The sequence below is a fragment of the Castor canadensis genome, chromosome 5, assembly GCF_047511655.1.
Source record: "Castor canadensis chromosome 5, mCasCan1.hap1v2, whole genome shotgun sequence".
Classification (NCBI taxonomy): Eukaryota; Metazoa; Chordata; class Mammalia; order Rodentia; family Castoridae; genus Castor; species Castor canadensis.
The window spans coordinates 10316309-10338199 of NC_133390.1; the positions used below are offsets into that span (position 1 = coordinate 10316309).

Genomic DNA, 21891 nt, shown 5'->3' on the forward strand with positions numbered 1-21891 from the left:
TACATTTTTCCTGTTTACTTATTTCATTTATTTATTGCAGTACTGGGGAAAGAATCCAAGGCCTCAAGCATGCACTCGACCACTGGGTCACATCCCAGCCACACAAAATTCTCAAAAAGATTCTGCAAGAATGGTTTATGGTAAGAATTGTAATTAAAAGGTCCTTAACTGGGAACCAAGATAGCTGTGGTCTAAGCCCAGGCCCTTGATAAGCCCAAAATTGATTCAGAGTAGATGCTTTTTAGGGTTTCTTGTAGCACTTGGATCTGTCGAATTCTTAGACATGAATATGTATTCTTATATTTTAAAAAGAAAAGTTCTTATTTCATCCTGGAGAAATGTATTTATAGCAGGCTGATACTCAAAATATTTAATAACAGGTACTGTGTAACCAGAATGGACACTGGTTACAATGTCCCAATGAGCCATACAAGGGTTTCATTTTTTCAAAGAATTATGCTGTGTGTTTCCTTTCTGTACTGAGCTGTAATAACTGGGTGTAAATTGGTAAATCACTAATTGGCAGATATAGTCAAGACAGATGGAGATAAAACTCATATGTTGTTAGAAAGTGCTATAAAATGAAAAAGCAACTAGACGTAAATTTAAAGAACCTTAGGGGTAAAATCGTACCAATGAGAGTTTAAAATAATTGCTAAACATATCAAATACACGAAGGAAGACAAGGTTAAAAAAACACATTTCTTTTTGAGGATAGTGGTACTATGGGATAGGCTGAGCCTATCTTTGGAACTATCTAAGTAAGTTGAAGCTTCCAGTAACGCCAAAGAAATGGAGCTTGCAGGAGCTATAAAACAGCAGACATCAAAGAAATGACAGAAGGCTCTAGCAGCTTATGATCCAGATTTGAACACTGCAATGATTTTCTATCATTTCTCTCATCTAAGTCAAACACTGCTGAGATACACAACCAAATTTAAGGAAACTGAAGTGACCTTAGCAGACCTGGCAGGTCTTCTTTTTCCTGGACATGGGAGCTCAAAATGGTGTGAAATAATGTAAGCAGAGCTAACTCTAGGATGCTAAGCTTTAAAAAAAGGTTGAACTTCCAAGAAGGCATTCTATAAATGCTGCAATATGTACTAGTGAATGGTAGTGGAACACTGAGTCCTTCCACACAAGGAGCAGATGGCTGCACTATTCTCTGATTTTTTCAAAATACTGTTAAAGAGACTCAAGTCCAACTGCAGTTATTTAAAAGCACTCTTTTAATTCTTTCAGGGAAAAAATTTCAAGGTGACAAACAAATCTGGTGTCACTAAATTGCTTACTTACCAACAAAATAAATGCACTACTGGGAAAAGTAGCTAAGAAAATCTTTACCACAAAGCGTATCAATTTTTCCTGGTGGACAACCTGATTAAAATCACCCTACAAATTCTATTAGGTGAACATATACTTTGTCACAGTAATTTCTCTAGTATAAAAAGAGAATAAGAAATTACAAAGAATTGAAAGTCATTGCTTCTTTATAAAATTAACTACTTCTTTCTAAAACCAATCTTGCTATAATCACATATTCTTGCCTGGACATTTATTTAATAATATGTTATCAAATGTACAACTTCACTGATTTTTTTCCTTAATGGGTTCAAGTAGGCATCATAAGCAGTAATTCAATATTGTCCTCTTGTATGCCCCCACAGTCTGGGAATCAAACCCAGGGCCTTGCACCTGCTAGGCAAACGCTACCCAACTGAGCTACACTCCAGGCCTACTTTCTTCATAAATAAGAAATGATTATATTGGCATTCAAGAAGTCTTAGCTACATTTACACACAAATACTTTTGTGGAAGAAATAAAATTATAAAGTAAAACAATTAGGTTTAAAAAAAAAAAAAAAACGCATATGAGATAGTTCTGGCTATGTGGCCTAGATTGGCCCAGAACTCCTGAGCTCAAGGGAGCCTCCTGCTTTTTTCCTCTTGAGTAGCTTAAAGTAATATTTTTATCATCAATAACATGAACAGAATTCTAAAGACACAGAGTTCAGTTTCTTAACCAGGGTCCCGTAAATGCTGTAAAACTACATGTAGACTTGAGACAAACGGGTATTTTTCTGACAGAGAAAGCTGATAACTTTTATTAGATTCTCAAAGGGTCTCTGATCAAACACAGATTATAAACCACAAGAAAAAATGGCCAGAAAATTTTTTTAAAAGATTCTGTCTTGTGTCAGTTAAGATAAAATGAAAATCTTAAATTTCCTTCCCTAGAACAAGAGGCAAAAAATCATTTATTTCCCCTAAAGAGCTAAGATGTTTGAGCCATAAAACATTTTTGGCATCTTATGGCATACAGCCAAAGTATTCAAAAGCAACATGTTTGACAAATTGAATACCTAAGAAGACTTAACTATTTTTCTACTGAGAAATATGGCTCACTTTCAAGTTCACTGAAGATAGCTGTTCTATGGCTGTGCCAAGGCGCACAGAATCACTTGACTTAATTACTGTGACTGTTTCTTCTTCACTTGGTCTCAAAGACACTCAAAAATACATACATCAGTGAAGTGATGTTACTTGAAATATAAAGACGTATCCACCTGAACAATATGTATGGAATTCCTTTTCATAAACATTACTTTGCACAAATGCCTATGAAGAGAAAAAAGAAATGAACTAGCAAACAGGGACCTATAAAAGGAGACCAGCAGTTAATGGAAATTTATTTGCTAATCTGGACATCTAACTTTTATGAAGAATTATTTTGATTTTGGTTTTTGCCTCAAGCTATTTCTTAGAAATAGGTGACAAAACCAAAAAAAGTTGATTAATTACTTGAAACTCATAAACTCAACATCAGTCAAATAAAATTGTTTATTAACATTAAATTGACCTCATCAGAAATTGGTCTAGGTATTAACATCAGAAATTCCATGTGTTTGTTTTATCTGTAATCTAAATCTACAGAAAGTCTAAAAAAGAAGTGCTTTTAGGTAAGTCATCATTATTTCTTACCCAGGAATAATATGTAGTACATAATATCAGAATTTTTGAAATGCCTTTTGAATTTTAAAATACACTAACTTTTCCCATTAATAGTGAAGCAATTAAAAAACTACTAAAGAAAGCCAATTAACAAACCCAATAAATTAGGGGATCTTATACCTATATGGCAAAATCTAAAAAAAAAACTACTTCAGAACATAGAAATGTACCCAAATCAAGGTAAACAGATATTCCATTTATCGCAAAATTATAGTTTATTCAATCATGATGTATTAAAAATGGGAGGAATATAAAGAAAAAAATGTATGATTGGTTACTTAAATTGAGAAGGGCTGTATTAATGCTTAAAAACATGCTCAAATATCGTTTCTAAATCTGAATTTTTCCCCAAACGTCTCAGCTTCATGCACAAAGCTGTATCTTATTATTTTAAATGCATGTCACGCTAAAGGATAATGTTGTTAAGGTGTTTGGGTAAATGAGAATAACAAAAGAGAAGAAAACATCTTTTCAAAAGATAAAGCTCTGCTTTTTTCCCTTTCCCAGATAACCTTTTAGTAAATATTTTTTATAACCTTAAAATGAGCCCAGCCTATACCTAAAAAACTCAATCAACTAACTAATCAACAAACCAAACCTGCCTACTGGTATGACACAGAATCTAATATACAACATTTGTTAACTATTTTGAGCTATTTGTTTATATTCAAGAAATCTGTATGATGTTTCCAGTCACAAATAGAGGATTTCACTCCTTCTGTGTGGAAGAGGACTTTTCCAAGGATTGTACAAGGAATAGAATGTTATCTTGAACAAAATAGGATAGCACACCAAGTACAGCCAAACCCTACTCTACTAATTATGAAAGAGCTGTTGTTATGTGAATTTACACTGACTTCCCCTGCTGCCTCGCCATCTCCTCTTTCTAGACCTTTTGCTTTCCCTCACTGCCCTCTTCACATGCATTTTCCCCTGACTTCTCATTCTGTTCTGCAGTTCTTTCTCCAGCTCTTTTCTTTTTTCTCCTAGTTGCTAAACATTTTGCCTTTCACTGCCTTCATAATGAATGGGACTGCCGTGAAAGCAAGTGTCTGAAACCAAGAAGATAAAAACCTTAGTTAAGGAAACAACCTTATTTGCCATAATTGGCGTTCTCATTTCAGTATAAATTCAGTTCTTAGGGACAATGTTTAAAAAACGTATTATTACAGACATTATCTCTATTTCTGTCAACCCCTGTGACTAAGAAGCCTGGATATTCCACGTACATTACGGAATATGATTTTTAATTCTGAAATTGTCCTAAATACTCAATTTCACTAAGAAACAAATGCTATCCATTTTTGGAATAATATACTGATCATAATACTGCTCCCATATGATGAAAGACTTACACAGACACAAAAAATAACTGAGTGCTCTTTCAAATTTTAACAGGGCAAACTCAACTATTTAAAATGTTTGTTAGAAAGACAAGACTACAGTATACAGTACCTTGCCTAACTTGTAATTCAGAGCTTTCACCATCACATATACAACTTGTCAAGAAAAAAGACTGAATCATACTCCATGACTGACAATTACTAATCATTCTTAACTTTGACAAAGTAGGCTTAGTACTTCCCGGTAAATGCTAGCTCAGACACTGAGCACTCATCTGTGTAGGGGAAACTGAAGCACAGAGCTAGAGATGGTTCCTCATTCTTAGTCTGAGAAATAGGTGCATTGCCTGAGTACGGCATAGAGACCTTTAGAAAGAAGTCTAAGTGGATGATGCAGCCCAGGAGAACTGCCAGGCACTGGCCACACTGCCTCCTCCATTACACTGACTGGAAGAAAGAAATGCTCCAATGTAAATGCCATTCACACTAGGACTTGTCCAGTACACAGTGACTAGACAGGAACCAACAAGGACTTGACTACTCAACATGGAACACAAAACCTTGCCTCTTTGGGTGCTGATTCATTCATGAAGTAGTAAAAGTAAGGAGAGTATAAAGAAAAAGATAAACTGATTGGTTATTTAAATTCTGAGAAGTGCTATATTAATGTTTAAAAACATGTTCAAATATTATTTCTGAACCCTAAGTCAGATATTTGTCATACACTGGGGCCTTGAAAACTATAAGTTATACTTCATGCTTATATTATCAGTATTATAGTTATTAAAACTAGAACATTAGGCTGCCAGTGCCAGAGAACTTTACCACAGCAACTATTGGCATTGCCACAGGCAAGGTGAGATCAAGGGCTCTTGTCCAACAAGTCCCTATCAGGAATGTCAATGACCCTGGTTAGAACCGTAATTTTATACCACTGAACAAGAAAAACAATTTTAAGCTTTCTCTGTGTGTTCTGAAGGCACATAGCTTCTCAAAAAAAAAAAAAAAGTGAGAGTTTTTATTTATTTTTTTAAAATAAACTGAGGTATAAAGAGAAAATTACAGATAATCAGTAATTTTAAGTTGGTATTTCTGGAACACAAATTTGAGATGACTGATTACTTAACACAAAATGCTTATTGCATATAAAATACATATTAAAGGAAGAAATTTATGCTAAATTAATTTGGTTCACAGTCTTGGGCATGCTAGACAGGTGCTCTATTGTCGAGCTAAACCCTTTGGGTTCTTGTTTTGAAATTAATACATAAAGTATCATACTATAAAGTAAAGGGTTTTTTGTTTTGCTTTTGTTTTTGGTGGTACTGGATTTGAACTCAGGGCCTCATGTTTCCTAGATAGGTATTGTACCACTTGAGCCACCCAGTTCAAAATCTCTATTTAAATGCATGGCAAATGCCCTTTTCTAAAATGAAAGAATGAGCCTTGGATTTCCCAGAAATTAAGAGAGAACTGTAAAGGTACAAGAGTTGAGAGTGTATATATATCCAGAGTCGCTAGCAACAGCATACTATAATTCTAAAGATGCTTTGTTCTTTTCAGTATGTTGCTTCCTGTATGAAACAAAGAGCTGTTACTCTGACTACAATAGCAAATTTTTCCTCTTTAAATAAAGACTTAAGAATTTCCATCATTAGCCATCAGATCTTGTGAAAAGAAGGTAGAAGAAGCATAATTCTTTCAGAATTAAAGAAAATGGGAGAAGCCATCAAAAGAATGAATGTGAAATCAGATTATGTTTTGTTTTGTTTTTAAAAAGGAAAAAATTTTAAAATAGGAATAGTCTCTAAATTCTTTCTCAATCATGAAACAAAATATACTTCAACTTCCCAATTGTTGTCTTAAACTTTAGAATCAGGGCTAAACCAGGGAACCATTATTCCCTATGTAATCTTTATAGTAAGAAACTGAACATACATGAATGACTTGTTACAAGTAGGTTTGTTGTTGTTGTTGATTTGTTTTTAAATGGAGAACTGGTTTTCGCAAAACGTTATCCTCACTTGTGGAGCCTACCATTTAATACAGGTTTAATATTCTGCTCAATTAATTTTAAAATCTTGTACTAGCCTATATTGAGTAAATTGCATTTTCTTCTTCCATGTGACCAATCTTCATGAACATAAAATATGACTGCTAAATCCTAATGTCTTGTACTGTGCAGCTGGTTTCCTTTTGTGAAAGGAAGGATTAGGATACAGCAGGTACACATCATCAGGCAAGGTGTGTGGCACAGTCACTGGGCAACAGCCATGCCTCTCTCTGGAAGAGGATGAAGTCAAGAGTTACATCAGTAGTCTGGATGCTCTACAGACACTGCTCTATCAGGGGGCATGGAAGAAATCCCAAGGGTCAGGCTGCTGGCTCTTCCTAGTCTAGCTCATCATACAAGAAGTTCCAGCAGCTAATGAATATCAAAGTAAGAAAAATGCTTCTTATTTTCCAGTGTGGATAAAATAAAGAAAAGTGAGCAAGAAACCTCTAGAAACTAAATGTTTACTGTGAATTATCTCAACCAAACTATCAATCTTAATTCTTCAATTTAACTCTTCCTGTTGTTATTTCACCAGGATTCAGAGGAATTCTAGAAATAATAAACCATAAGACAACATGACATTTTCACTTAACTTCCAAATGAGTGTTACATAGCAAACAATAAAGCTATATTGGTTTGTGGTGTTGTTTTTTTTTCACCATATTAAGTTTCAAGCTAATAATGGCAAACGAAAATGAATAAATAAAGACAGAAGGAAATGATCTTATTTAAAAAAATAAGTTCATAGGGAAAAAGGATCAGTGGGGGAAAAAAGGCATAGTTAGTCTTGGTATACGAATGGCTCTGATACTGAAGACAGCATTAGTCAATTATTCATACCACATTTTAAGTGTGCTGTCTCTAGCAATGACAATTCAATTGCTGGTATTATTTAATCTGTAAATGTAGGTGTTAAAGTTTCCCCTAGAGTATCATTTCCTAATACCTTAACCTTGTTTGAGGAGCCACATTATAATAAAAGGAATCAACATTAACCACAAATCTGTAGTACTGGTTGGGTTCGGAAGATAACTGAACACTTATTAACAGTTTATATTTCAAGAGACTATTAAAAAGTACTCTAAAATTACAATGATATATTCCTTTGCTTAAAACACTGATAAATCACATGAGAGCTAATGTGAGCATTCTTATCTTACTTGGAAATAGAGACCTCGCAGCTGTGCTTCTAATACTGACATTCCACACCTAATCACATATACACAAATAAAGGACTATACACACACACATACACATACACACACACACACACATGCATACAGAGGGTAAGCATGAAAGCAAAGCAAAGAAAAAACACTAAGTCGGCTACAACATATTTTCCCTGAGTACTTTCCTGGAATTGTATAATTGAGAAAAGTTCATTACTTAACACTCCAAAAGAACAGCCCAAATAACTCAGATTGTCTAGACAATCTGGCAAGGCTCTCAATCCAGAGGTCAACCAAAAATCTCAAATATGTTTCCTCTCAATTTTCTTTTTTAGTAATAAAGAAGTTTTACTTCTTCCTAGTATTGAAAAGCTGAGTATAAAGAATTTTAAGTTAGAAAAATAAAAAACAGTATTTGGAGGAAAAAAGTGTAAAATCCAATTTCTGCTAAGAACATAATTGATGAAAGCTTTAATATCTACTTAAATCTAAAATAGTATATACTTATTACTTATAAGAAGTGAGCTGTTTCCATTCTGGTTGTAATTTTAAAGATGATAAAGCTGTGAAGTCACACTGAAGACACAAGATCAGAAAGGGAAGGTGGTCTTAACTATTTTATGTTCCCTCAGAGCTCAGACATTTTCTTGAGTTTTATGGTGCAAATGTGACAAAAGCATGTACCAACTCTGCCACAGACACAAAAGCAATTACTGCACTCAACAGTGAAGTTTAAAAATGTGAGTTAACAAAAGAAAGCTCTACATTTAAGCCCAATCTTGAAGGTAAGAAGTGTCAGAAAAAGCTCAGTTTTAAAAGAGAAAAGAATCCTTTTTAGTAGCCTTCAAAGAACTTAAGAAGGAGGGAGCTTTGGGGGCCTAGTTTTTGGAATTCAACTTGACGTGACCATAAACAGCAAATGGACGGAAATGAATAAAAATATATTCAGGTTAAAGACAGATGTCGAGCTGAGGCCACTGACACAGCCTGAATTTACAGATACAAACTTCATTTTTATGTTTTACAGGAGAAAAATGCAATTTGGACAGAATAATGTCCATTCACAAATATGAAAGCTTTGGGGCTGGTGGTGTGGCTCAAGTGGTGGAGCACCTGCCTAGCAAGTGTGAGACCCTGAGTTCAAACCCCAGCACCACCACCACCACCAAAAAAAGACAAAAGTGAAGGCTGTCACCAAGCTTGGCAAACCAGAACAACAAATTTTTTTGCTTGGGGTTCAATTATCAACTAATCATCTGGACAGTTAGGAAAATTAAAGGGTAACACACACACGGTGGCATGCACAGAACTGTTACCTTCAGCTGGTTATTGAAAATATCTATCTCCTGCAGCTTTGACCTAGTTTCTTTTTCTACTTCATCCAGTTGGTCTCGTAGCTGCTGCCGGGAGATTTCTTTTGCTTCTAAGGCTCTTTTGAGTGTAAGAAGTGAATCTCCTATTACAAAAAAACATGAAAGATAGGAAAAACTTTAGCTGGCAGTGAGGAAAATGTCTTTTGAAGTTTTCATGTCACTTAAGGAGATTCTTGTTGGTTAAAAAAGAAGAAAAGGAAAAAGGTACTGGGATGTAGCTCAGTGACAAAATAAAGGGAAGAAAGGTAGAGAAAGGAAGGAAAGAAGGACAGAAGGAAGGGAAGGAAGGAGGGAGCGAGGGTGGGAGGGAGGGAGGAAAGGAGGAGAGAAGAAGAAAAGAAGGAAGGAAGAAAGGGAGAGAGGGAAAGAGGAAAGAAGGGAAGGAGGGAGGGAGGGATAGAAAAGGTCAACTTTAAAGATAAAACCTACGGTGCAAACTGTTCTGCTGAACTTGTTTTAATTGGTCATTGAGTATCTGTTTTTCTGGAATAAGCCTTCCAAGCATTTGCTGAGATTCCTAGGAGATGGGGAGGAAAACAACAGAGAATGATGGGGAATATTATCACATCCACAATCAAAGGAGTTTGATCCAACATTCAAAGGAGTTTGGGCTGTGGAGTGGCTCAAGTGGGAGAGTGCCACTGTAGCAAGCACAAGGCCCTGAGTTCAAACTTCAGCACCAAAAAAAAAAAGTTTAAGCCAGTGTTCTTGCCCCTCACACACTCCTAATCTCACACCAAACTCTTCACACATTTATCACTAGTCAGGGTAGCTCTTGTTTTCCTGCCAAAGATTTAACTACTTGCCAAATGCTTTTCACTAAAATAAAGTTAAGAAAGTTACAGTTCATTTGATGCTGCTTACATTTTTGTTGACTTACTGGATATCTATAAGCTTTTTAAAAGTGCACTTTACATACAACTCTGCAGAGAGAAAACTAAAGTAATGATCTCTCAATTGTATTAGGGATCTAGTACAAAGGCACAAGAAAACTCAGCAAAAATTATCCTACTCTGAGTCTGATACTTACTAGGGCTAAACTTACCATCTACCTGAAGTTGGAAAAGAACCAAAAAGATTTGTCATAACTACAATCCGTACATGTTTTTCTACCGCACAGGATGAAATTTTAAACAGGTACACAAAAGTCTTGAACCAACTATTTTTTAACTGGTACAAGAAAAAAGTAAAAACCACACTGCCACACTGTTTTAGCTGTGTGGAGTTTTCATGGGTAACTTGCCAAGCACAGCATTTGCTTAAGTTTAGCTACAATTATCTTGAATAGTTTTTATACGTTTCAGTAAAACAGCAGCCTTTCCAAGAGAATAAGGAATATTTGGCTTTTATTTTTACCTTGATAAATAATGACCTATAAGTACTGACTTTTGATTTGGAAAACATTTTTTTAGCACAGGCTTAGAACCAGTCTCTTGGGACACCTACCTTCTGATACGGTTTGGCTTATGTGGAGGTTAGCTCAACAGAGAGCACTAGGAAGCCTCTTCTATGAATAATCTACTCCCCTCCAAGACACTCACAAAACAGACTGACAAGCCAGATTATTTTCCCAATTCAAACCCAACTGTTTCTCCTCTTACTCTCCCCTTCCTACATTAGGCAAGGCACCTTATCCAAACACTGTTTCTTTCCTGAACAAGGAAATATCAAGATGAAGCCAGTCTCAGATCACTGAGATTGTTTTTCTTACACAAATATTACTTTTAAATGCATGACCTAGGTATCTAAAACAGGTCAAATCAACATTAAGAATTACCTGATTGATTTGCAAAGCAAGTAACTGCTGATCCATGCAAGGAAAGAACCAATATCTCACTGCCTGCTATGTAGGACCTTTCTTTCTTCATACTTTATATTATTTTTCACTTCACTACTTTTTCAGGAATCTTGGTTTGCATTTATTACCAAGAACTGAACATTCTATGTATTGATCATAAAGAAAACATATTCAGATACAATATATTTGTTAATAACATTGAGATATTAAACACATGGTCTTTAACCCTAAATTTTTCAGAGAATATTTTATGAAACTTTTCATAAATAGTTCATGAAAGACACAGAGACTTACCATAAAAAAGAATTACTTGGAAAAGGCACATGTATTTTTTAATATTTTAAAATAATTTCTGACAATGAACTTCTGGTACTGATTACTTTATGTGTTCATATCCAAAAATCTCAAATTGCCTAATTGCCCTTACTTATTGCAATGGTCACAGTGAAGCCGAAGTCCTGCTGGTAAACTACAGGTCTTACGCAATACAACCCTCATGGGCTCTAACTACAGCAGCCTTCTGTGGTGACTGATGTCCCAGAGACCTTTACAGCCTCAGGATGGCGCCTCTGCTCCTTGACAGCCACATGGCTTAGCTCCTCGTCGATTTCAAGACTTTGCTCAAATGTCACCCTCACAGAAAAGTCTATCCTGATCACCTCAGTTAAAAATCACAGTCCTTCCTAGGCCAGAACTCTCTACCCCCTTCCTCATTCACTCTCCACAGCACTTTTCATCTTCTAACAGAGCACAAATGGAGCACTGCTAACCTGAAAATCTGAAATCTAAAATGTCCCATAATCCAAAACTTTTGAAGCCACAAGAAGAAAATCACACTGGATCTCAAATGAAGGGTCACAGTCAAAACACAAGAGCACTAAAAATAACACAAAATTATTTTCATGTTATGTGTATAAGGTACATGCAAGACAAAAATGAGTTTTGTCTACACTTAGGTCCCACCCATAAGACATCACATTATGTACATGCAAGTATTCCAGAGTCAAAAAAAAAAAAAAAAGTGCAATTTGAAACACTTTGCGTCCCAAGCATTGTACACAAATGATACTCAGCTCAGACCTTTTTTGCCTCTTTTAACAGTGTCTGCCCTGTCTGTAAATAGAGAGCACCTCAGGAAGGCAGGCTCTCAGCCTGCTGCCCACTGAGGTGGCCTCAGTGCTGACAAGTTCTGGTGCAACATTGGAGCTGAGTTCAAACCTCTGCTGACTTCACCTGAAGGCCTACTCTTGAGGCAATGATCCCACCTACCTACCTGCATCACCTTTGCCCCCAGTGCTGAGCATGTGGGAGACGCCAAATGAACGTTGACTGAGAAGCCTTTAAAAAAAAATTTTTTAAGGGTCACATTTTTTCACCTGTAATTGTTGCTGTAAGTGGGTGATTTCAGCAATTCTCAGCTCTCTAGATTTGTTTGTGCTTTCAATTTCTTGCCTTTGGGTGGTCAATCGACATCTGATATCTTGAAGTTTTCCTTCTAGTTGATGCTTTTTATCATTCTTTAATAAATGAAAAAATAACAGGAATTAGTACCATTTTTAATGGGCCAATGCAAGTATATATCCAAAGCACAAGCAAACTTCACTCACTAGAGCTTCTAATTCAAATTCCAAGGTCTTTTTCTTTGCTTTCAGTACAACTATGTCCTCCTGTTCTTTGTTTCGTTGATTTAGAAGTTCTTGCCTTCGATTCCGTTCCCATTCAAGTTGCCGTTGCCGTTCGAGTTCCCGCTTTGCAGCCTGTGACATTTATAAACAGACAACTTGGTCATTTCTCAATTCTTACACTCGACAGTGTTTCTTAACAAAAGTACCATCTAGTTAAGTCCTTCCTTTTAAGGATGAAATATCAGACATTACAAGAAATCACATAAAACAAAAAATTCTATGAAAGTACAGGGAAAAAGGGAATGTTGAGAACTATTTAATTCACTAAGAACCGACAGGATCATTGGAATTTCATTCCTCATGACTTCAAGAATGCATGATGGAGTAAATAAAAGGGCTTGTTAATTACAGATTCACCAAGAGAAAGGAAAATTCCTCTGTCCAGTAATATCAAACTAAAATCTCCAAGGACAAAAACAAACAAATAAAAACTTGAATTTTTTTCCATCAAAACATATTATTATTTATAGGTTAATTATTCCTTATCCAGAATGCTTGGGTCCAGAAGTGTTTCAGATTTTGGAATATTTGCATACAGTTTACTGGTTAAGCATCCCTAACCTGAAAATCCTAACTTTTTAAGTGGAGTTTTGGATTTTGGAACATTTAAGATTTAGGACCCTTAGATTAGGATTATGCAACCAAGTTGTTTTTGCTTTTTGCTTTTGATTGGTACTGGAGTTTGAACTCGGGGCTTCATACTTGATAGGAAGGTGTTCTACTGCTTGAACCACATCTCTAGCCCTTTTTTACTGTGGTTGTTTTAGGGATAGGGTCCTGCTTTATGCCTAGGCTGGCCTGGACCTCTATCTTCCTGTTTTGTAATCACTGAGATGACAGGTGCACCACCATCCCAAGCTGTTGAGATGGGTCTCAGCAACTTTTTTTACCTGTGCTAGTCTGGAACCATGATCCACCCAATCTCAGCCTCCTATGTGGCTTGGGATGACACATGTTCCACTATGCTTGTTTATGGCTAAGATGGGGGTCACACTAACTTTTTGCACAGGGTAGCCTCAAACCGCTATCCTCCCACTCTCAGTCATCTAAGTAGTTTCAAGTTTTAAAAGACTTGTGACTCCCACCTTCCTAGTCATTCATTTCTTTTTACCGCAGAAGCTGTAATTTCTCTGCAGGGTTGGCTACCCTCCATGCTGACTCTGATGACTGTTAGGGACAGCAAAGGTCAGAGCCTCCGGCACTGTTAGTATGGCTGCTCTGACTCAGCAAGCTCATAACCATAAGGCCCTGGAGGACAGGTGCAGCATCTATTCACCATTGCATCTCTGGAACTAGTGATGCCTGCCAAATGTTAAGTGTCTACTAAGTAATTCTGACTAAATACTTGAAAATGTCATTTCATTTTTAAACTGAAGAAAGGAAAGTGGTATATCATTTGGGTGTTTATTCTGGTATTTAAAGACATGGTAGCTCAGTGGTAAGGTGTGTGCCTAGCATGCATGAGGCTCTGAGTTCCATCTCCAGTACCAAATAAACATATAAGTATAAAACCTTGTCAGTATCTATGTGTGTATGCTTTAATAAAAGGCAGGTTATGTGTATGCCTGTCATCCCAACACCTTGGGAAGCTATAGAAGGATCATGAGTTTGAGGTCAACCTGGATAAAATAGTGAGACTGCCTCAAAACAAAACAAAAGGTAGCCTGCATATACATGTTTCCTAAAGCAATCATCAAGAGATGAAACCAAAGTATGACTTTTTTTAATAAAGGAAAATTCGTCTCTTTCATTCACAGGAAAGAATCATAGCATGGCTTCTGTAACAATGTACTAAAAGTGGAAGATGGACAAGAGATAGGATGGGCACCAATCACACGACAGAGCAGGACTTTACTAACATGTTTAAAAAAGTGTATTTTAAAAAAAGCTGCAGAGCAATATAATTCAGATGATACCACCACAGTGTTAAAGAGAATTATACAACATCTATCCTCCTCTCACTATATAAACCTTCATATTTTTATTTAAGTGTATCAATACAGAAATAAGAATCTGGAAACACTTAACTGGTCTCAGTGGCTCAAGTGGTAGAGGGTTTGCCTAGCACGCATGATGTCCTGGGTTCAACCACCCATACCGAAAAATAAAACAAAATTTTAAAAAATGAAAAGAATGTCCAATTTTTGATAGCTAAAAAACAGAAACAACCTAATGTCCATCAACTCGTGAGTGGCTAAAAAAATTGTGGTATGTTCATATACTGGAATACAATTCAGCCATAAAAAGGAATGAAGTACTGATTCATGATTCAATGTGGATGAACCTTGAAAACACCATGCTAAGTGAAAGCCAGATTATGAAAGGCCACAAATTGTATGATTCCCTTTATAAGAAATGACCAGAATGGAAAAATCTATATAGACAGACAGTAAGTTAGCAGTTGCCAGAAGCTAGGGGAAGAGAGGAATGGGGAATAACTGCTTTGAGTTTCTTTTAGGAGTAATGGAAATATTCTGGAATAGACAATGGTGATGGTTATGTAACTTTGTGAAAATATCAAAACTCTTAAATTATAAAAAGAAAAATTCACAGACTTATCTGTATTTACAGATCACTTGAGGAATTCTGAAATGCATACACATACGCACAGAGAGAGCGCGCCAGCGCATGCGCTCCTCACACAGCTGCTCACCTCCCGCCTCTCAATTTCCTTCCTCCTCTCCTCCTCTCTCTGCCGTTCCAGCTCCCGCTGCTTTTCCAGCTGCTTCTCCAACTCCAGCTGTCTTTTGCGCTCTTGCTCCTGGCGCTCCCTCTCCTTCCTTTCCTGCTCGGCCCGCTCCAGCTGAGCCAGGCGCTCTTGCTCTTTGCGCTGCTGCTCCAGAAGAGCTTGCCTGCGTTTCTCCAGCTCCAGATTCCCACGTTCAAAATTCTCCCGCTTCTTATCTTCAAAGGTCACTTTAAAAACAGGACAGGTCAATTATGAAAAGTCATGATTTTCAACATTCCATTTTCAAGGGAAAAACTCACTGGCATAAATTTGCAGTCCAACTGCATTACAGAACTTTCTGAGTTTGCTGACTGTGCCCTTATTAATAAGCAATATGAGCACATCCTTCCCGTAGCCTTCTACTACCATCCAGGGCAAACACTGCTCCTAGAAAAATCTTCCTCTAATGATTCCACATCCTCACTCACTCTCCTCTGCTTCCTAGCACTCTTCTTTACCTTCTTCTCCATGCTTTGCTTCAGCAATTGATCCTCGTCTCTTCTACATTGTGACTCTCTCTCTCTCTCTCTCCCCACTGTCCTAGCTTTAATTATGCTGCTGTCTTCTATTCCAACAAGACAACTTCTCAAAGCAGAGTTGGAAGGTGAGCACACCATGCTCACACCAAAGAACAAGCTGTGCCCTAATTATTACAAGGATCACAATCATAAGTCATTTTCTAACTCATTATTTAGTTTCCCTCCTTGACACATCAATTATAAATTTTAGGTCTATTTTTTTTTCTCTAATCCTTACTAAATCTTTGTTTAAATCCATTTTATTTTATTCATTTCCAAAAATCCCATCCTCCATGTCTCTTGCAGTGTTCAGCAGTGTATTCAACTTTGCCTCATGAGTACTTCCTGGGTTAAGGGGTGCTCACTGCCAGTCTGAGTTCACATCACTCCCACTGTTCCAAATATTTCTTTCTAGAACTCTATCTCTCTGTCTCTGTCTCTCTCTCTTTTTTTTTTTTTTTTGTTTTTTTAGTACTGGGGTTTGAACTCAGGGCTTCATGCTTGTTAGGCAGGAGCTCTACCACTTGACCCACACCTTTAGCACTTCCAGAACTCCTGCTTCTCACTCCACCTTGAGATTTGCAGCCATGAGCACCTTTCCTTGGCTTCTCCCCACACTCCAGTTTGGGCAGTTTGAATTTTACTGGTTTAATATGGCCCTCCCATACTGGGGCCAGGGATTACAAATCAGAGATGGCAAGTAGCTTCTGATTTTCATGTTCCTTTGATCACCTTTCATGATTTCAGAGGATATAGCATCTTTACTGTCACCTTAAAAGTCAGTCCCTCCACCCAAAAGGGAACGACACAATGCTCTGTGGTATGACATGGAGGAATCTCAAAAATAATCAAGCTAAGTCAAAGAAGCCAGACACAAAAGGTCAAATATTGTATGATTCCACTGATACAAAATATTCACAATAAGCAAATCCAAAGAAACAGCAGACCGGTGGTTGCCAGTGGTTGGGGGGGGAACAGAAAATTTGGGGGTGTGAGACTAGGTATAGAGTTTTCTTTCACCTTCCTTTTTTTGGGGGGTGGGGTGCTACTAGGGTTTGAACTCAGAGCCTCCCAGCTCCCATCTGCTAGACAGGCACGTTACCACTTAAGTCAGTCCTTCTTATTTTAGGTATTCTTCGAATAGAACCTTGTATTAATGCCTGTCCCAGCCTGGACCTCGATCCTTATTTACACTTCCTGCACAGTTGGGTTGATAGGCACACACCAGCTTTTATTGGATGAGATGGGGGTCTCTCAAACTTTTTTCCCAGGCTGGCTTCAAATAGCGATCCTCCTGATCTCTGCCTTCTGAATAGCTAGGATTCCTGAGGCAGGAGCCACTGCACCCAGCTGGGTATGGAGTTAACTTTTGGAACAAGCAGCAGTGGTACACAGCACTGTTATGGACAAAATGTTTGGATCCTCTGAAATTCATAGGTCAAAGACTGAACTACCCCAATGTGACAGTATGTGGACATGGGGTCTTTGTCATGAGGGTGGGACGCTCATGATGAGATCAGTGACCTTAGAAAAACAGAGTGGGAGGTGCGTGGGAGATTGTTTCCTCAGCTTGCAGGCACCAAGGAAAAGTCATGTGAGGACATAAGAGAGCAAGCTGCTGTGTGTGCCAGGAAGAGGGCTCTCACCAAAACAGAACTGCCTCACACTTAATCTTGGACTTCAGTCTCCCACACAATTTCCACTACCTGTTTCAGCTACCTGGTATATGATATTTTGCTATGATAGCCCAAGCTAAGACAGCCATTAAATTGTACTTTTTTTTTTTTTTTTTTTGTGGCACTCAAGTTTGAACTCGGAGCTTCGAACTTGCTAGGTCGATGCTCTACCACTTGAGTCACGCCTCCAGCACAAATTTTAACATATTTAACTATTGGGCTGGGTGTGGTTGTGCATGCATACAATCCCACTTATTTGGGAGAAAGAGATTAGGGAGGATCACAGTTCAAGGCTAATCTGGGCAAAAAGCTAGCAAGACCCCAATCTCAACAAATAAACTGGCTGTGGCAGTGTGCATCCATCTGTAATCCCAGCTACATGGGAGGTATAGGTAGGAGGATGTTGGTCTGAGGCCAGCCCTGGGCAAAAATACAAGATGCTATCCAAGAAATAACTAAATGCACAAAAGGGCTGGGTACATGACTCAATTGGTAAAATATTTACCTAGCAAACATAAGGCCCAGAGTTCAAATTCCAGTAGTGCCCCGCCCCCCAATAAAATTTCAATTTTGTATTATGTGAATTTCATTTCAATTTTAAAAACACTGAAAATATCTTTTTAATTCTAGCAGCTGGCACTATTCCTAGTGCCAGACAGAGAGCACAGATAGAGCCTACAGAGAGTGCATAATAAATGGCTGCTGAAAGAACAAATGCAAAAACAAAATACTCTGACAATGGGGCTTCCTGTTCAAACTCTTCAATGAGTGTCTACCACCAGCAGAATAAAGAAATTTCACATTCCAAGAATTCCTGTCCTTATCTACCACTGAGACTCCATTTCTATCATTATCAAAACTTGACCTGTTCCTCACTTCCACTTGCAGTAACCCTATTTATCTTCAAGCTTCAACTCAACTACGACCTATTCCCTGGAGGTTTAATGCCTAATGTCTTTCCCAGTCTATATAAGCCAACCATAAGTAGGCTCTCTCATGCATATATAACTCTCCAAGAATTTATAACACTGATGGACTGCTTTACTGATTGGTTACATGGATGTCTTAAGTCTTCTAATATAGTGTAGGTTTCTGGAGGATATGAACCATGTATTATTAACATTCAAATTCTTCACTGTATTCAACACATGGCCTTGCATATAGAACAGTCTGTATTGCATTACTGAACATAATTGAAAAGTAATTTAGTTTAGAGTATCAGCTGAGAGAGCTAGTGTGCTGAGCTGACCAATTAACTGTGCAGCACTTAAAATGCATCAAAATGACACTGACAAACTAAGTCAGAAAACCCATAATAAATTTCAACTGCTTCTTAGTTTCATTATCATCATCATTAATAATTTATAGCCATCTTACACTAAATTAATAGTATGATTGATTTACCATTGTAATAAGGATTATTAAAATAGGTTCACGTTAAATTTAAAATAGGTTCCTAGCCAGGTACCAGTGGCTCATGCCTGCAATCCTAACTACTCAAGAGGCAGAGGTCAGGAGGATCATGATTCAAAGCCAGCTTAGGCAAAAAGTTTGGGAGAACCTATCTCAAAAACACCCAACACAAAACAGGGCTGGCAGAGTGGATCAAGTGGTAGAGTGCCTGCATAAGGAAGCCTTAGGCCCTGAGTTCAAACCCCAGTACTGCCAATTAGTAAACAAATAAAAATAGGTTCCTGCTGTTAAGGAGTTTCTGATTCTCCTGTAACATAAGAAAATAACAGTAGGAGATTTTACTTCCTATTTCTGTACTAAGAAACCACTACATTCTATATATAAATAAACAAAATTTTTGTTTAACAGTATATAATCAGATTTTAAATTAAAAGTTTGAATAAGGGTATATTAGCAGTATATGTAATACTATTATTTCTTTACACATATCCAAACTCAAAAAGAACATTAAAACTGTCTTTTTCTGAGTATAGTCAAAGAAACATAGCAAAAATGTCAGAAGCTAAATTTATTTTTACTTTCATTTTTTGCCATTTTGATTTGAATAGAAAATCTCAAATATGACCTAAGGCAAACAGAAAGGCTGCCTTACCAGGTAATTTCTTTTCTAATTGTTGCTGTTCATCTTCTAAAGCTGGTTCCTCTGGTAACCTCTGATCTACAGATGCTGAACTTATGACAGATATCCCACTGCCTGATCGAACTCTCCTGCAATTTTAGAAAAAAAGAAAATATCCACATAAAGTTGTGTAGGTAGATCCGGACAAGCTACAAAAAAGAATTTTTAGATTATACCATATCCTGGAGCAAATTTCATTTATGTGAGGAAAAAATAAAGATTTAGTCTTCTCTATTTACAAAACGTTTTTGAAAATGAGTATCTGTTTGCCCTTGATCTAATGTCCACATATGAGGGAGAACATACAATTTTTGGTCTTTTGGGCCAGGCTAACCTCACTCAGAATGATGTTCTCCAATTCCATCCATTTACCAGGAAATGATAACATTTCATTCTTCTTCATGGCTGCATAAAATTCCATTGTGTATAGATACCTCATTTTCTTAATCCATTCGTCAGTGCTGGGGCATCTTGGCTGTTTCCATAACTTGGCTATTGTGAATAGTGCCGCAATAAACATGGGTGTGCAGGTGCCTCTGGAGTAACCTGTGTCACAGTCTTTTGGGTATATCCCCAAGAGTGGTATTGCTGGATCAAATGGTAGATCGATGTCTAGCTTTTTAAGTAGCCTCCAAATTTTTTTCCACAGTGGTTGTACTAGTTTACATTCCCACCAACAGTGTAAGAGGGTTCCTTTTTCCTGCATCCTCGCCAACACCTGTTGTTGGTGGTGTTGCTAATGATGGCTATTCTAACAGGGATGAGGTGGAATCTTAGTGTGGTTTTAACATAACAATGGGATTGGACTTTGAGCACATGATAAAAGCGGGAGCACACAAGGGAGGGGTGAGGATAGGTAAGACACCTAAAAAAATCAGCTAGCATTTGTTGCTCTTAATGCAGAGAAACTAAAGCAGATACCTTAAAAGCAACTGAGGCCAATAGGAGAAGGGGACCAGGAACTAGAGAAAAGGTTAGATCAAAAAGAATTAACCTAGAAGGTAACACACACGCACAGGAAATTAATGTGTGTCAACTCCCTGTACAGCTAACCTTATCTCAACCAGCAAAAACACTTGTTCCTTCCTATTATTGCTTATACTCTCTCTTCAACAAAATTAGAGATAAGGGGAAAATAGTTTCTGCCGGGTATTGAGGGGGTGGGGAGGAGAGGGAGGGGGTGGAGTGGGTAGTAAAGGTAAATAAATAAATAAATAAAAAGAAAATGAGTATATGAAATGAGTGCCGAGCTCATTCAGAATGTGGAGTGGGATGTAGGTTAGTGGTATAGCATGCTTTGCATGTGCAAAGCCCTGGGTTTGATCCCCATAACCTCCAGCCCCTCAAAACCCCATAAAATCTTTAGAACTGTCACCTAAATGAGGACAATCCCAAAAGGCGACTTACTTAATCACAGAGTGGATAGAACCATGGCGGAAGTATCTGCTTCTATGACCATCACCCTCACAAGTAACACTTAATTCCCCCAGAAACAACAGAAGCTCAGCTAACTAGGAATAGCTCTCCACTGAATCCCTTCCTGATGTCCACAGTCTACAGTTCTGGGGGAAAACCCACTCGGTTTACTGACTAGTGTCACTTTAAACCTTTAACCCTATTCTTAAAACAATGTCCCATTCTTTTTTTAATGCTTTTTTTCTTTTTAAACCAGCTTCCAATGTTAAAATTCTCTAATAGTGATCCTTGCAGCTGTAGATTTCATAGGCAAACTGCCTGAACGGCCTGTTGCTTCCTATCAAGTTGGAGTTTTCTCATCTTGCTCCTGTACCATGGATGAGCCCATAGTGATGGATCTATTTCTCTTCATTTTAGAGGGATTTTGTCCAAGTCTTTCCTGAAGTTTCAGGTCTCAGGACAGAAATTCATATTTTTCTTTTTCTTATCCTTCTTGTGAAATCTGGTACTTGTCTTTCACATTTAAAGCCAGGAGATGGAGCCATTCAGGGTGGTGTGTGCACACAACTTATGTGTACTGCTGGGGGTGGCTATTACAGCAGATTTTTCCTGACGGGATCCTGGGGCTCTCTTGACATCTTTACTAAATCTGTGTTACAAACCATGAAAATTTTCTTTAATTATTTTCCTGATTACAATTTCTACATTGCCTGTATTTTTTGTTACCTCTTGGATATGTGTAATTCACAGGTGCCATCTCCTTGCTCCACTTCCTATGTACAGTAGAATTCCTTTCTCTCTCAGTGCTAGCATCTGCTCCTAAAATTTCTGGTGAGCTTCGATTATATAGGTTGCTATGAAAATTAACAATCTTTTGATATTTTAGTTGACTGCTCTCACTACATGGAATACACAAGTATTCTGAAGAACAGAACAGGCCCAGGCTTGACATGGAACTTAGGTGAGAATTTATTCTCTTGAATGCATGAATAGTTCATTTGCTTGCCAGAATGGTAAACCACTAT

The 21891-nt window shown here is 37.5% G+C and overlaps 1 protein-coding gene across 11 annotated transcripts in view; it reads right to left on the reverse strand.

Moving 5' to 3' along the window:
• Window positions 1–21891, reverse strand: part of Itsn1 (intersectin 1) — a 205055-nt gene that overhangs the window by 96569 nt on the left and 86595 nt on the right. For all 11 annotated transcript variants that reach the window (XR_012447870.1, XM_074072743.1, XM_074072746.1 and 8 more), the window contains 6 exons: window positions 19424–19539; window positions 15090–15352; window positions 12359–12508; window positions 12128–12268; window positions 9383–9470; window positions 8897–9036 (listed from right to left, as the gene is read on the reverse strand). Coding sequence is in view for 10 of the 11 variants with exons in the window: in XM_074072743.1 (XP_073928844.1) it covers window positions 8897–9036; window positions 9383–9470; window positions 12128–12268; window positions 12359–12508; window positions 15090–15352; window positions 19424–19539 (898 nt within the window). In the remaining variant the exon portion in view is untranslated. The remainder of the gene's footprint in view (window positions 1–8896; window positions 9037–9382; window positions 9471–12127; window positions 12269–12358; window positions 12509–15089; window positions 15353–19423; window positions 19540–21891) is intronic.